Source organism: Bidens hawaiensis, unplaced genomic scaffold, assembly GCF_021521415.1.
Source record: "Bidens hawaiensis isolate Kalapana, Puna unplaced genomic scaffold, B.hawaiensis_p1.1 tig00041150_1, whole genome shotgun sequence".
In the NCBI taxonomy this organism is placed as follows: domain Eukaryota; kingdom Viridiplantae; phylum Streptophyta; class Magnoliopsida; order Asterales; family Asteraceae; genus Bidens; species Bidens hawaiensis.
Window position 1 is genome coordinate 70,350 of NW_027497274.1, and position 16,932 is coordinate 87,281.

Sequence of the window (16,932 nt, forward strand, 5' to 3'; positions counted from 1 at the left end):
TCTATTAAAGATTCAACACCACCAACATTGATGCAAGGGTTTAACGCAGCAGCACATGTCAAAACAGCGGGTAGTTCTTGAAAATATTTTCTAAATTTTTCTTTCATTTTTACACCCATATCAAAATAAGGTGCACCCCTACAATGAAGTTCACTCAACTTTGTGCACATGACAGCAATTTTTGGTAAAGCAATGGGGCTTGTTGGATAGTAAACCCCGGATAAACTAGTTGTGCAAGATTTAAAAATTTGAAGGACCTCCGTAACGATCTCAATCAATAACCAGTTTCTAGGATCGTACGGTGCACATTTACCCCTACTTGACAAAATTTGATGAAACGCAATTAATGATTCTTTTTGTTGGATGGCTTTCTCAAACATATTACAAGTCGAGTTCCATCTTGTTGGACAATCCCAATTTGGCCCCAACCATTGACAATTAGCTTCTACACAAAATTTTTTGTATCTTGAAAATGTTTTATTGTTGCTAAAAACATCTCGTAACATTCTTTTAAAATTGTTTCTTTGCGTTTCGATCACGTTTAACCCATCTTGCATGGCCAAGTTGATAATATGTGCAATGCATCGGCAATGAAAAAACGCTCCATCACAAATAGGTTTATACTTTAATTTTAAATGGCCAACCGCGGCCGTATTGTTGGACGCGTTATCAAACGAAATTGAAAAGATTTTATGTTCAATCTTGTATTGTCGAATGACTTTATCCAAGATTTGAAAAATATTTCTACCCGTGTGCGGGTAATCAAACAATTGAAACGCAACGGTTCGTTTCATCATTTGCCACGACTCGGGGTCAACCCAATGAGCCGTCACACAAATGTATGAGTCGGGCGAACCATGAGGTACCGACCACACATCCGTTGTTAAGTTTACACCAGTTTGTAAGTTTGAAAAGTATGAAATTAGTTCGGATTTAGCGTTTTTCCATGCTTTAAGACAATCTCTTCTAAGGGTCGAACGACTTACGTGTTGGTAGCGTGGTTGAACATAGTTTTGCATCATCTCCGTGAATTGAGGGTTGTCGAAGTGGTTGAAAGGAAGTGTTTGTTGAATCACAAAGTTTGAAAACTGTTGACGTACCGCTTCAACGTCGTACGTAAACACCGCTCCTTGATTCGTCATCTCCGGCTGCGAACTACTTCCCGATTCGTCCTTCAAGGCCTTGCAAAAGGGCCTTTGTACATGCGCTTTTAAAGTGGAGTTTGCATCTTTGCCATAAAACTTCAAACAATGTTTGCATCGAGCTTTTTGGCTACCGTTAGACATTTCGCATAAGTCGAAATGTTGCCAAACATCATGGTTTCGTTTCGTGGGGATGACCCGAACGACCGTTTCTCCCGTGTTCGAGGCACCCATGTTGGCGGATGAAGCAGCACTTTGGGAGGCCATGATAATCGACTACGAAATAAGAGTGGTATACTCGAGTATGAAATAAACGACTACGAAATAAGAGCGTATGGAGTGGTAATGTGGTATAATTGAGCGTGAGATAACAAAATAATCGCTTATGAAATAAACGTTTAGAGCGTTTGGAATTGTATAATCGAGTGTGATCTAACCAATACCCAACCTAAACTATATATAGATGTTTGTGGGGGTAAAATGGTAAAAAAAAAACGGTCCAAAAACAAATAAAAACGGGCATATAGCCGTTATACAACGTTCAAAAACCGGTTTTTAACCGGTTAACCGGTTATGGAGAAACCGGTTAACCGGTTTTTCCACAACGGTCAAAAACCGGTTTTTTTATAAACCGGTTAACCGGTTTTTCCATAACCGGTTAATAAAAAAAACCGGTTTTCCATTAACCGGTTCGTTAACCGGTTTTGGATCTAGAACTTGTAACCGAAAGACGAACCGGCGGTTTGTAAACCGGTCAAACCGGTTTTTAAAAAACCGGTTTTCGTAAAAACCGGTTTCCGGTTTAAACCGGTAAACCGGTTCCCCAACCGGTTTTTTGGCCATCTCTAAGGCCCACCAAGAATGACGCAAAGTAGGAAAAAAATTATTGTCTTGGAAGGGATTTATGCCCGGGAAAAATAAAGATAAAAGAAACAACAACGAACAACACCACTTGAGCTACTCAGCCAAAACTAACCTTTTGTCTTTGGTTCATAAATATCTAATATATATATAAGATCTTGGTACCAAATTCACTTCTGTTGCACCGACTGTCACATTTACTTTATATATAATATAATTTAATGTAATATATATAGATAATTCATAACAGTTACCTAGCTTTTTGAATTGGAGAGACAAGAACTCTGTCCCACTTAGATGTAAGTAGAGTTTATATAGATAGTTAATTTAGTTTAATCATTGTTTTAGGATTAATTAGCAAGACGTAACTCTGAGCTGTTATCAAACTTTATCATCTTTAAATTAGGGTTTTATCGTGTAGTAGATATTAAAGTCATCATAAACACGAGCGTATTCACGCACAAGCCAGATTGTACATTACGCCTAACAAACACTAATGTATAAAGGGGTATTTGTGACGCTCAGAATTCGTGGCACGAAATCAGTGAATGATATGATAACTTAGCAATAAAATTCATGAAAATTAGGTAAAATGGTATGTCTAATATTTAATATTGCACGGACTCAAAGAATTGAATGAAGATGTGTCTTTCCAAGATTCGATACCCACTAAAAAAAATTAACAAAACCATAAAAGTATACCTTAAAATTAGAATTAGAGAGTGTTTGTTTTTTCTTCAAACATCTTCAAGGGAGCTAATGTCTGCAGACGCGTAAACATTACCCTTGAAGACTGTTTGTTTTTTTTCTTATATCAGATCTGAAATTAGCTTCTTTCATCTTAAAAGAAAAGCAATGAAACCCTGACTTAAAACATCTTCACAAAAAACCCTACTCTTCTCCCCTTGTAGCCACACTCTCATCCACTCCTCCCACCACTCAGCCTTTTTTTTCACCCATCTCCTCCACCACTCCTTCCCCCCACATTGTCATCCTCTACTCCCGCAGCCCCTTTTCGCACAGACCAACCTCATCCGACAAGTTTTCCAGCCAGTTCTTAGGTCCTCTCACCGTCCGATGACCTCCCTATTCTCCTCCGACTAGGTACTTCTTTTTTGGTTCTTGATTTAGCTTCTTTTTTGTTTCTTGTTTGTGAGCCCTAACTTGTTAGACCTAATTTTTCTTCTTGATACATACAAAATATTGGTGTAAAAGTAGATGTTAGTTTCCATCTTGAGTGTTTATATTTCATTGGTGTTTTTATTTCATAGAAGATAATTACATTAATGTTGGATTTGTTGGATTAATGCACCAGGACACATTTTCAAGTTCATTCATTTTTTTTGGGCTATTCAGATGTTGGATTAGCCATGTGTGAAGTCTATGTCATGCTTTTGGAAAATTGAGATGAGAAACTTTGTGAGTAGCTCGTATTGTTAGGTGCACTATTTCAATTAACTTTAATTTTAAAAGAATAATAGCCTTTATCCAACATTGCATTTTGAAGGTGTCTTATTATAATAATTGAAATGCTCGTCTTTAAGCTAATATGTGTACTGATTGTGTTTTTAGGAGTATTTTGTTACTGCCTTCGAGCATTGAAATACTGATGTGTGATTTGAATATAGTGGCTATATATGTTATGAACTGATTATGCTTATTTTTCAATACTTGATGTTTATACTTTCTTGAATGTTGAACACAAAGTAGATGTTATTGATCATGTTAAATATATATTGTCTGATTCTTGTTTGTCTTGTATGTTATTTGTGATTTAATTCTAGATGGAAACTAATGATGGTCGACAACAATGGACGGATGAGGCTATTAAATGCTTATTAGAAACATGTCTTGAAGAAATAGGGAGGATAGGTAAAAATGGACAAAGCTTGTGCAGGGAATCTTGGGTTATAGTAGGGAAGAAACTCAAGGAACAATTTCACATGGATTTGACTCAAAAGCAAATTAGAAATGCTTTTGATACTATGAAATCAAAATATGTAGGATGGTGTTATTTAAGAAACAAGACTGGAAATCTATACAACCCAGAAACAAATATGTTCACTTTAACGCCTCAGGATTGGGAAGATTTTAAGAAGGTGTGTATTTGTTTAGGTTTTCAGTATTATGTCATACGTTAAAATGAAAAGTATTTATTATAGTCCATATTTGGTGCAGGGTCACCCGAGGGCAATGTCATTAAAAACACGGCCATTGCCTCATCTTGACCTTCAAATAGCTGTGTTTGAAGTGCTTAGTGCTACAGGTGGTAATCAATGGACATCTACTCAAACATCTGGCGTTTCATCATCCCTACATATCCAAACACTTCAGATACAAGATGGTAGTTTTCATAATCTAGAAGATGATGATGGAAACTCTCATGAACAAAGTTTTCATAATGGTGATGAAGTTCCTACCAATAGTAAGGCTCATACATCTAATGATAATGAAGTTAGGCCCAACAAAAAGGCTAAAACATCTAAGACCATTACCTAGATGATTTGACTGAAGATATGCAACACACACTCAAGCATATGGTGAAAAGCATGGAAGGACCATCAACTGACGAATGCTATGAGAAGTTGAAATTAGTTGGGTTAGAGCCTATAGATCCTTTGTTTTTGGCAGCATTTAACATTTTTGGTTAGTCTATACAAATGAGACAAGCATGGCTGACACTGCCATCGGATCCTGAGGTGTTAAAAGGGTGGATTAAGATGACCGGGATGACATTGGGGATGTTCAAGTAGGGAGGGATATCGGTATTTGTTTTTTTGGTGTGATTCATGTTATGTGATTCGTATTCGTATTATGTGAACCGTAATTTGCTTTGTCTTTTGAACAATTATGTAATTTGACATTTTTATGTGTTTTGTATTGTATGGGTAGTTTTTGGACAGCAATATTGTGCATTTTTTTGACATATATTAAATTTGTTTTGCTGTATTTTTACAGCAAATTGAAGTAGTTATGTGCAGATTTTTGACACAAATAGAAGTTGTTTAGCTGCTGTTTTAAGAGTTTTTTTACAGCAAATTAAAGGTGTTATGTGTAGATTTTTTTAACACAAATTGAGGCTGTTTAGCTGCTATTTTTGGCAGTTTTTTGACAGCAAATTGAAGCTGGTTTATGCAGATTTTTTGGCACAAATTGAGGCTGTTTTGTTGTAGTTTTTTGAAGTTGTTTTGCTGCAATTTTTGATACAAATCGAAGCTATTCTTGTGCGGTTTTTTTTTACAGTTTTTTTGCTTGTTTTTGACAGATTTATCATGGATTATAATCAAAAGTTATTGCTCCTTACTGTAATGTTCTTATATCTTCGATACTTTTGGCCGAGAAATCCCAAAAGAAAAAGAGATAACACTTCGGTTATGTACGGACACCATTTTACTTTAGAGTTATTGCAAGGGAATGATACACAATGCATTGAACTCTTACGTATGTCACATGATTCATTTTTTCGACTTTGCACACATTTTAGAGTAAAAGGTTGGTTAAAGATAGCAAACACATCTCCATTGAAGAAAAAATGGCTATGTTTTTTATGATGCTTGGTCACAATCAACGTTTTTTAGTTATTAAGCGTAGATTTCAACACTCGAAACAACAATTCATAAGTATTTTCATGAAGTATTGGCAACAATGATGGAATTTGCTAAAGAGGTTATAGTACCAACATCTTTTAATCCTAATCCAGATATTCCGGGCGTAATAAGAGATTACGACGAGTTTTTAAGGTACATTATACAAGTTTTATTGTGATTTCTTTCCATGTATATTATTAACAATTAAATTTTATATAGGGAGCGATTAGTGCACTTGATGGAACTTTGATAGATGCTATTGTCCCTGTTAATAAGCAACATTTGTATAGAGGAAGAGGAAAAGGCGAGTGTTATCAAAATGTTTTGGCCATATGTGATTTTAACATGGTATTTACTTTTCTCGTGGCCGGATGGGAAGGAGTAGCACATGATTCTAGAATATTGTCTGAATCTTTAATAAATGCTAATGCACCATTTCCACTTCCTCATCCGGGTATATATTTACGATCTTAACTTTATTATTTATATTACATATATAGTTTTAAGATGATGTGTGTATTGTCTATTTTAGATAAATATTATCTATGTGATGCTGCATATGCACACACTCGTGGATTTATGGCACCATATCGAAATGTGAGGTATTGGCTTGGAGATTTTCGCCGAAATCGTGCATTGACCGACAAAGAAAAATTCAACCACGCACATGCAAAACTTAGAAATGTTCCTGAACGTTCTTATGTGGTATTAAAGGCACGTTTTCCAATATTAAAAAAATTCCCCCTTCTCATTGCTTACACAACGAAATGTTACGATTGTGAGAGAACCGAACCCCGGTGCGGAAGCGTGAAGAATCGTTATTAATCAACGGTGTGGAGCTCGGGTCTAGGGTTAGGATCGAATCTCACTCATATTCACTCTTGAAAGATGTTTGGACGGATGAGGTGTATTGGGAGAGAGCATGATTTGATTAACAATCAACAATAAAGTAGGATGAACAATTGTAATCAAAACACAAAAGATAGAAATGGTAGTATGATTAATATTAGCCGAATGATTCACACAAAGATGAAACACTCATACATACATTCATACATACAATCGATTAAGAAATATCAGCCGCCACCAGGAGAGCTCATCCTGGAGGCGGAGACTCTCTCAAAGGGATAAAACCCTAGATCTCACACATACATAATACAGTCACTCATACTAGACAAATGAATAAAAACATCTATTTATACTAGTCTAGCATGACTTGGTCTTCAAGTCATCCACCCTTGGTTGAGACCAAATAATATATTTTTCACCCACATATAAATTCGATGCATTGGTCTAAAATACAAGTCCCAACAATCTCCCCCTTAGACCGATGCCATCGAATTTCTTCCATGATCACCTCATAACTCGTTGTCTTTCATTGAAATTCTCCCCCTCGCGTTAAGCTTCTTCCATTGTTCATTTCGATTCATCACTCTTATATCACTTTTGGATATAGTTGTATGGGCATATGAACGAGGCTTTGAACTTCAAAGATCAACTTCAAGTAACAAGGTCATCACAAAAAAAGAAATAAACTCAATGTGATCATCAAATAATCTTCAATTATTCAAATTTGTCTCTTCCCTTGTAAATCATCTTCAAACTATTCCCTGAATCAAGATAGCATTCAAGTCAACCATAACCCGTTCTTGACTGTTCAAATGACTATTTCATAGGAGGTTACACTCTATTGATCATCCTTTCAACATTATTACTCGTGATGACTCTATCTTCTCTTTCGTACTAGGAAATCTGAAAACTTACAACTGATGAAACATCTCTGACAAACCTGGGATTATTGATCTTGATCAACTTTTCCTTATCTTGAGTCTTTTACTTGATTTGAAGCATTCCATTTGCAATGAAATTCAAGATTTTTACTCCCCCAATTTCGTTGCAATTGTCTTTAATAAATGTGTCTTCAAATCAAGTGTGGGTGAAACAATCTTGATCATCCTCATCAAGATTGTAAAAATCTCAGATAAACATATTCAAAAGTTGGTTGACACTTAATGTGATTAAATCCTTAAGCTTGGTCAACACTTGTTCTTGTAAAACTCTTGATGAAGTCGTGAAATTTGATGAGGTTTGAATTCCATAAGCTTGTTGATGATTGGAGAAAAATTACCAAAATACCCCTGGTATATATCTTCCGTAGAGAACAGCTTGGTCAAACGGTCAACGGCACCAAAAATCTCAAAAGTTTCTTCAAAACTTTGAAATGTTTCACAAACTCTGTTTCCTAGCACACAGTGTGCTTGGGATCACTTTCCTAGCACAAAGCGTACTTGGGAAAACTTTCCTAGCACAAAGCGTGCTTGGGAAAACTTTCCTAGCACAAAGCGTATCCGGAGTACTTTCCTAGCACAAAGCGTACTCGGAAGAACTTTCCTAGCACAAAGTGTACCTGGAAATCAAAAACACTTGTGATTTTTCAATTTTTGCACTAGCACAAAGTGTACTCGGAAGCACTTTCCTAGCACAAAGTGTACCCGGAAAGCAAAACACTTGTGATTTTTCAATTTTTTCACTATCACAAAGTGTGCTCGGAAGCACTTCACTAGCACAAAGTATGCTTGGGACTTAAAGATAGTTTTCTTGAGAAGACCAAGGATAAGCATAGGGTTACTCGACACTGGAACTTGATGTGCCAGAGATAAGATGTGTCCGAGATAAAGTGTGCCCGAACCAAAAGTTGTGCTTGGGAAAAACACAAACCGTGCCCGAAGCAACACTTAACCATTATCATTACTCGAGAACAATCTTATATGTTCATTGTATGCCCGGTACATCAAAAATTCATTTTTGCATCATCAATCACTGATTTGCCCTTGCAGAACCTGCTTGAATATTCACTTTGCATTTTGCTACAACAAACAATGATAATATTGCCTTTAGTACATGTTCATTCTTGACTTGTACCTTCTTCATACCAGTTTGTACCAATGGCAACGTTTTCCAACATACCTTATCCTGTTTGTGCAGCACACTTATCAAAATCAATATCGAGCAAACAAAACCCTAATTCTTTCATATCGAAAAAGTAGTTCCGAAATCTGAAAAGAATCGATGAGCAGTATCCAGGTCATCTCGAAATAAACAAAAGAAATCTATCTTCAATCTTGTCCACAGCCTTTTCAGATCTGGAAATCATCAGATGAACAGAGTTGCCCCAAAACGAGCCAAATAACACTGTTGCATCAGATCTGGACCGTTCTGACCAAATAAACATGAAATTTTATGTTGGATCTCCAAACGAGTCATCAACCCAAACATCAATCCATAAAATTTTCTCCGAATCATCAAATAATTTCAAAACCCCCAAAAATAATTTCAACGAACTTCATCGTTTAACGTCCATGGTGGATTCAAGAGCGAAAAGAATTTGTTCAGCAGTTAGTCTGAACGATTCGGTAACCCAGGCTTTGATACCAACTGAGAGAACCGAACCCCGGTGCGGAAGCGTGAAGAATCGTTATTAATCAACGGTGTGGAGCTCGGGTCTAGGGTTAGGATCGAATCTCACTCATATTCACTCTTTAAAGATGTTTGGACGGATGAGGTGTATTGGGAGAGAGCCTGATTTGATTAACAATCAACAATAAAGTAGGATGAACAATTGTAATCAAAACACAAAAGATAGAAATGGTAGTATGATTAATATTAGCCGAATGATTCACACAAAGATGAAACACTCATACATACATTCATACATACAATCGTTTAAGAAATATCAGCCGCCACCAGGAGAGCTCATCCTGGAGGCGGAGACTCTCTCAAAGGGATAAAACCCTAGATCTCACACATACACAATACAGTCACTCATACTAGACAAATGAATAAAAACATCTATTTATACTAGTCTAGCATGACTTGGTCTTCAAGCCATCCACCCTTGGTTGAGACCAAATAATATATTTTTCACCCACATATAAATTCGATGCATTGGTCTAAAATACAAGTCCCAACAAATTGCATGTTTTGCGCTTCACAATTTTATATGGAAAGAGGGCTTAAGTGATGACCTTTTTGATGAATATGATCACCCAAATGTACACCTTCAAGATGGAGAGGAACTTGCACAAGATGGTGGTGAAGAAGAAGTAGCTCGACATGGAAGTGCAGCGGACCGTGAATTCATGAGTCAACTTCGAGATAAGATAGCACAAGAATTAATGCAAAACAATTTACTTTGAGTTTATTTCACTATGTTTTGCGTTTTTAAACTTGGTTTTATTATTATATTTTTTATGTAACTTGAATGTTAAATGACTTCTTTCCAGTGAGATAAGTTTGGCAGTTACATATTTTCAATTTATGCAAACAGTATCAATTTATAAAAACAAACAGTCTTATATTTTCAGTTTGCAGAGCTTCAGACCACATCTTCAATTGCAGACATGAAAACATATGAAATTAGCTTGCAGACAGTTTATGTCTGCAAAAACAAACAACACCTTAAAAAATGTCACATTATGCCTTTCTAGCGCACTTGAAATATTGTTTACCCGTCACTTTTCTTCTTATTTTTTCAAATTAAATAACAAATACATTTATATCTATTTTTCAATTAAATGACAAAAAATGCAAATTGGTAACCAAATTGTCCATATAATTATATAAATCCGTTGTGATTCAAGTATTTAGATATTTATGAACTATGAAGATCTTTTTTTTATTTATAAATATTGTTATTTTTATTAATTATTAATCTTAGTTAGTGTACTTTATACATAAGTTCAAGTCATATATTTATTAACTTGTAATATTGTTTTATAATTCTTCGATCCTTATTATTACAAGTATATAACATAACATTTATTCAACTTGTGTAATACCTTGATTTCTAACCTAGGCTACATTTATACTCCTTAATAATCTATCTATGATTTATATTATATAAACAAAACCTTTAAAAGCTCTATGGATACTCTTTAAATTCTCTTAAGCCATCAGACTACAATATTTGTAAATGGAGAATTCTCATGCATGTGACCCGGATTCACGGGTATGAGTCTCATCAAACCGGATAACTCTTAAATGGGTATTAAAATCTCATTAAATTAAAAATTAATCTTACCAAATATTTGATATGAAAATCCTAAAAAATAGGTATATACTAAAATTAATATCCAATTTTTTTTTAAAAAAATATCTACTCCCTCTGTTCCATTTTAAGTGTCATAATTTGAATTTTCAAGTCTTTCTTGTTTAACTTTGACTGACAATATTTTTGTTTGTGTTATATAATACTTGATGAAAATTATATCAATGTAAAATACATTTAAAACCCAATCCATTCATATATTTTACATCAAATATTATGTAACACAAACAAAAATATTGTCGGTAAAAGTTAAACAAGAAATACTTGAAAAATCAAATTAGGACACTTAAATGGGACGGAGGGAGTATTATTTATAACTAACAAACAATTTTATAGTAAAAAAATAAATGGGTCATGGGTCACCAAACCCAGAGTCGCAGATAGCTTTTAAACGAGTTTTAACATGTCTTTTATTTGTGAAACCCTTTCAACATAAAATCTGAGGTATATTATCAACTTTATTGCAATAAATAAAATTAAAATTTAATCAAATATATAAATATTAAAAACGAAAAATGTAAAACAACGTCCGTAATACGGGGGATAAAACCTAGTTGATCATATTAAGAGACGGTTGTCAATTTGTCATCATTTTAGGTCTTTTCAATTGTGTTTTCTCACCTCTAGCTCGTATTAAACATCAAATATTGATATCAAACTAATATATTTTAGATATTTAATACAAATTTTGATATGGTTATTTATTAGTTGTTTATGGATTTTTTTAAGTCTTCAAATATCTATTTTCCTAGTTTTCTAAATAACTGAATAAACTTTTTACTTAAAAAGCTTTTATTTAAGTCTACAAATATCACCAAGTTTAAAAAATTATGTTTGGTAAAATGATTTATAAAAAATGAAGTATAATAATTATTTTTATGATTGATTTAAAATTTTAAAAGTCCGTAAAGATAATCATGTCAAATAATAAAAGTTATAGGTAGTACAAACAAATCCAAATCCTATTTTTTTAATGACATCAACGTTTGTTGCTAAATATATAGCATAATATGTATTTAACCCATGTAATGCACAAAATTCTAACATACTATATAAATATATAATTTCCTAAAACAAAGTTTTTTCGTAGTCAAATAAATTTTTTTTACCAATGCAGCTATGACAATTATCAGTTTTATATGTAAAGACAAACTATGTATTTATATTCGTTTATTCAGTACTCATAAAATATTTTCTGATACAGTGAATTGGTTTTACCAATTACTAAGAGATAAAAGTTTATAAATCTTGTGGCCAATAAAAATGGATTTAAGAGTGTGTTATAGAGTATAGAGTATGAGTTTATTGTTCTAAAAGAATAATATAATACTTTTTCGTCAGGCATTAGTTACATATAGTTTACAAAATTTTGTTTCTATAAGTTAGCAACTATTTAGAAAAAATATTTATAGAAAAATACAACATTGCATGTAAGTTATATTTTTGTGGCTAATATCTTGAACTTTTTCTTTAGAACAATAACTCACACATTTTCTAACTATATAACTGTTTTTTAATTATACAATTGCGTAACTTGAACCCCTCACCCCTTAAAAAAATAAAAGAATTATCCAACGGGTAATACTATTAAAACAAAGGCAACTTGGTGTCGATTTACTGGAACTAAAATACAGTTTCATGTTGTTAACTTTAATATGTGAACGAAATTTGTATTAGCTTAATTTACAATATTTGGATAAGTGATTTATGATGAACAACTTACGACATAACAATGGGGCGTTGTTGTTAATCATGTTATATTTTGTTTCTTCAAAAAAGGGGAACGAAATTTGTATTAGTTTAACAAACAAGAACTAAAATAAGTATGTATTAGGGACAAAAACAAAAACAAAACAAAAAAAAAAACAAAAAACAAAAAAACCGGCAAAACTGAAATTTGCTAGAATTTTGGTTCATATAAACCTACTCATTTTAAGGTATAGTTTTCTTTTCTTCTCATAATGGTGGTACAAGTATTGGTATAAGCTTGGATGTTTAATACCTATGAAAATTATGTCGCACGCGTTATTTTGGTCTTTGAGCATACTATTAATGTTAGCTCGTGTTCGTCATTCCATTTTGAACCCGGCCTCGATTGCTCCTCCATCACAACTCGCATGTTCCATAGTTACAATTCGTGGATGGATGCAATTACTTGGTAGGAGGAAAAGGCCACCTAAAACAAAGATTGTTTCAATTTTTTTTTGTTAACGACAAATGTTACCCATACTATATCTTACAAAAACCACGCCTTTCTCCGGGCTTGATAGTACTCCAAAATCTTTGATTGGTATAGACAAAATTTTCAATAAGTATGAAAATTTGTGTGGAAATCATACCATAATTCGTTTGAATTCGATATGTAAATAAGGCCAAATGATTGTTTTATGTAGACGTCTAACTGGCGCAATGAACCATCACAACCATTCATGAAACGACATGACATTTGACAATGATTATTTTTTTTTTTTATTTTTTTTTTTGAACAAGTTAAACCTCATTAAAAAAACCCAGAATATCAAGAAGCTAACCGGACAAACTACAAATACAAAACAGGGTTGTTTCAATTTAACCGGTCAAACCAATAAACAATCATCTTTTTCTATTCATATTCGAAATCCACAAATATGTAAAACTAACTATAGTATCAAACACAGTCTCCTTCCACTGAATCTTTGTACTGAAAACCAAGTGACTCGAGATATTATGATCTTAAACTTTACCCAACAGCACACAACACCCAAAATTGTGATATGTCGTCTCGGCCTCATTCGAACACAAAGGACAATAACACAATGGATATCCAAACCTTTCCGTCCAAATTATAACAAATGAGAAGCTTGTTCAAGAGAACCCTCCACAACAAAGTTAACCTTCTTAGGGTTACACGAAATCCATCTAGTATGATGCTCGAACCGATTTCACCGAGAAACCTTTCTCACCCCCCCAAAAACCACTCGCATTTATCTGGTCGAATCAGAGCTAGTTGACGCTATAACTGTCAACCGTTGACAGTTACATCTGGCTTTCGCTACTACTGCTTCAGTTGGTACTGGATAACAAAGTTGCTACAGACCTTCAATTTTGATAACGAAAAACAAAGTCGCTACAAACGTTCAATGATGATACCAAAGACAAGTTTTGCTACAGATCCTCATTTACTAACAAAGACCATTTTTCATGCCGAAGTCAAAGTTGATGATCAAATACCGATCACAAATTCAAGCAACTTTTTAGCAATTTTGTTACAAGTAAAAGCATACAAAATGAAAACTAGTTAAACAATGCCACATTGATCTATCATAGCAAGCCATAGTAAAAGACAGTTAATCATAAAGTAACAACTAACAACAGTCTGATTCGTCAGTCTCGGTCAATCATATGTTTGATATCGATGATTGGAAAGCTCCAGGCTATTGCTAAGTTTCTTGAAGCTGTACCAAAGAGATTGCTGTTCTTTAATTGAAAAGGCGAAAAAACAAGTTTCTGACTGGAGAAATATATATGTCTTTTGCTAGAAGAATACAGTTGATCAAATAAATTCCATCATCATAATTAATTAAAAGGCACAAAGATTATACAACTGCGATGTCAAGCCAAAAATCTTAAACTTATGCAACTGTAACGTCAAGGAAAGCATGAACTTGTATTCATGCCGAAGGTGTCAAAAAGATTTTAATTCTTATATAATATAGAAATGTATTACAGAATCACACCATTACATAATCAAGAATAACCAAAACACCAACTTTTCCAACACCACTACTAGGTTTCTCAAATTAATAACAATTGAGGGTTTAGGGGCTTATCTTTATTTGCTCTTTTCCCTTGTTGTCTCGGCTTCACTCGGTGCTAAACCTATCTCCTGCATTTGATCTTCAACTGAAACCAAACCAGTCTGAGCAAGAAAGCTGCATAAACACCAAAATGCAACTGTTAAAACATGTTATTTCTTAATCCTAGGAATCTAGGATTACTTGCATCAGTAATCCATTTGGTTCAATTGTTCAAGAAACATCATTAAAAGAAGAGAAAATGACCAGAATGTCCAAGATTTTGTATATTTGACCACGAAATTCAAAATATGTCCATTCTAAAACAGGCAACGTGATCTGGCGGTTTTCAGAGCCAACCACATTCTTTCACGTGTCCTAATATGAGGGTTTTAATTTCTTAATTAATCCCTTTTCCTTAAAAATTCATGAGCCGCTAGTTATTAAAAGCCGACAAACCACCATTATAAAACCAGTTTCCACCAATATTTGACGAACCGCCAATATAAAGCTAGGTTCCACAAATATAAAACTAGCTTCCGCAATACAAAACTAGCTTCAACCAATACAAAACTAGCTTCTGCCAATATCTGAAAAATAAACTAGCTGCTCACCGGTATTAGGACACGTGGCAGATTTTGGTTGGCTCTAAAAACTGTCTGATTAATAACTAAAAAGTGGCGGAACAACGGTTTTGGAACGGACAATTTCGGAAAATCTTGGTCATATAGTCATATTGTTGATTTAGATTGGTCAAATGGACATTATGGTCAGAACCATTAATCATCAATGTTCATAATTCAAACCACATCTTCAGATTGACCAACTTATTAAAATCAAAATCAAAACTTTCCAAAACACAACTTAAAGTTTTAAACTTTTACCTGCTGAGAAGGAAGAACAGCGTGCCTGTGATAAACACAAGGAAAGTGACATGAAGCACCAACATGAAGTCACTAGAAGAGAAAGCTAAGCCCAACATTACACAAAGACAAACACCCAACATCAAGAATGCTCCTTTCAATGCATTCCAAGTGGGACCCTGATACCAAAACAACAAAAGATCATTACTTGTTCATAAAAAATTAAAAAAAAATGAAAATTACAAGATCCTTAAAAACTCTACTAACATTAACACCATGGGCTAATGCTCCAAGAAACACGGCTGTTGTTGATGACACGTTATCGGGCTGTTTACCATCCATTCCGAATTGGGTTTTGTGGAATTAGGGTTTTGTTGCAAATTGTAAGAAGAAGAGTAAATAAGGAAGTAATAAGGATTTGGAGGGAAAATTGAAGTTTAGATCACGCAATTTAGGTACTGGCGATCTCAGTGAACGGATTCAACTGTGATTTGGTTTGTAGAACAGTGTTGGAGATTTTGGGTTATTTGGGATTCCTTATTTTTATCTCCTTGTAACTTTTGTAAGTTAAAAGAGTGTTTGGATAACGTGACTTTTTTTAAATTTTTAAAAAAGGAAAAACGAGTTTTAATAAGTTAGAATATTGTAACTTATCAAAAACTCCTTAAATAAGTCATAAGGAAGTGTAAATAAGGAATCACAAACATGGCCTTTAACCGGGATAACAGAGATGTGAAAGTGGGGGTGTTTGGATACGAAAGACTGGGTTTTGCAACGAAATTTTTTTCAAAAAGGTGTTATAAAATTAGGTTAATGGGTTGGTAAAAAAAAGAGAAAGGAAATAGATTAAACCGCCATTCCTAATAGCGGTTTAGGAAGAAGTGAATTATGTAATCCGTCATAGCTCTAATCCGCCATTCCCAATAGCGGATTAGGAGGAACCCCGTTAACCGGCGTTAGTTTTAACAAATAAAGTTAACTCAGTTAGTTTTTTAACAAACCAAACTAACCCCTTACCCTAAACTTTTTAATTTACATTGAATTTTGAATAGTTTTTAAAAGTATATGTTTTATAAATTGAAATGTAAAGTACATGTTTTATAAAAGTAGTAATAATATGAAATAAAATAAAATGAAAAACAGTAATAATATTAAAAATGTGAAACATGAAATAAAATACACTGAAAAACACTAATAATATTAAAATATAAAATAAACAGAAACTCAAATACATGATAAAAAAATATAATAATTAATTTTGTCGATTTGGACAATTGTTGATCCTGTGACCCGTTGTTTTACAACCAGAACACCTATGACCCGTCCTTTCCTCAGCGTAGCTGGCTTCCATCTCGTTATGCATCCTCCTCGCACGCCGTCTTCCCCTTATGATAGTTATCTTCAATGGGTCCCCATGAATTCGCCAACCGGCATACATCCAATCTTGTTTATGAGGCACCGGAAAATATACTGGTGGTTGTATTGTGCACGGTATGTTTCTGTATAAAACCTTGGATCAACAGTTTTTCTTGGACTTTCGCGTATGTGGTGGAAAACTGCAATTGCATGGCTACACGGGAATTGATAAATTTGCCACTT

The 16,932-nt window shown here is 34.0% G+C and overlaps 1 protein-coding gene across 1 annotated transcript; it reads right to left on the reverse strand.

The window, feature by feature from the left end:
* Positions 1-14,359: 14,359 nt before the first annotated feature.
* LOC143592680 (uncharacterized) lies at positions 14,360-15,840 on the reverse strand. The gene is made up of 3 exons (XM_077072547.1): positions 15,601-15,840; positions 15,355-15,512; positions 14,360-14,608 (listed from the first exon to the last, which is right to left on the reverse strand). Exons 1-3 carry the CDS (start codon positions 15,673-15,675, stop codon positions 14,509-14,511), a joined length of 333 nt encoding a protein of 110 aa, XP_076928662.1. The 5' UTR covers positions 15,676-15,840; the 3' UTR covers positions 14,360-14,508.
* Between the last annotated feature and the right edge of the window lie 1,092 nt (positions 15,841-16,932).

Bases quoted from the DNA above. Each gene is read 5' to 3' on its own strand.
- LOC143592680 (XM_077072547.1), bottom strand. From the start codon at position 15,675: ATGGATGGTAAACAGCCCGATAACGTGTCATCAACAACAGCCGTGTTT. The intron at 15,513-15,600 runs GTTAGTAGAGTT...TTTTGGTATCAG, and splicing joins CATTAGCCCATGGTGTTAAT to GGTCCCACTTGGAATGCATT. The intron at 14,609-15,354 runs GTAAAAGTTTAA...GTGTTTATGCAG, and splicing joins CTGTTCTTCCTTCTCAGCAG to CTTTCTTGCTCAGACTGGTT.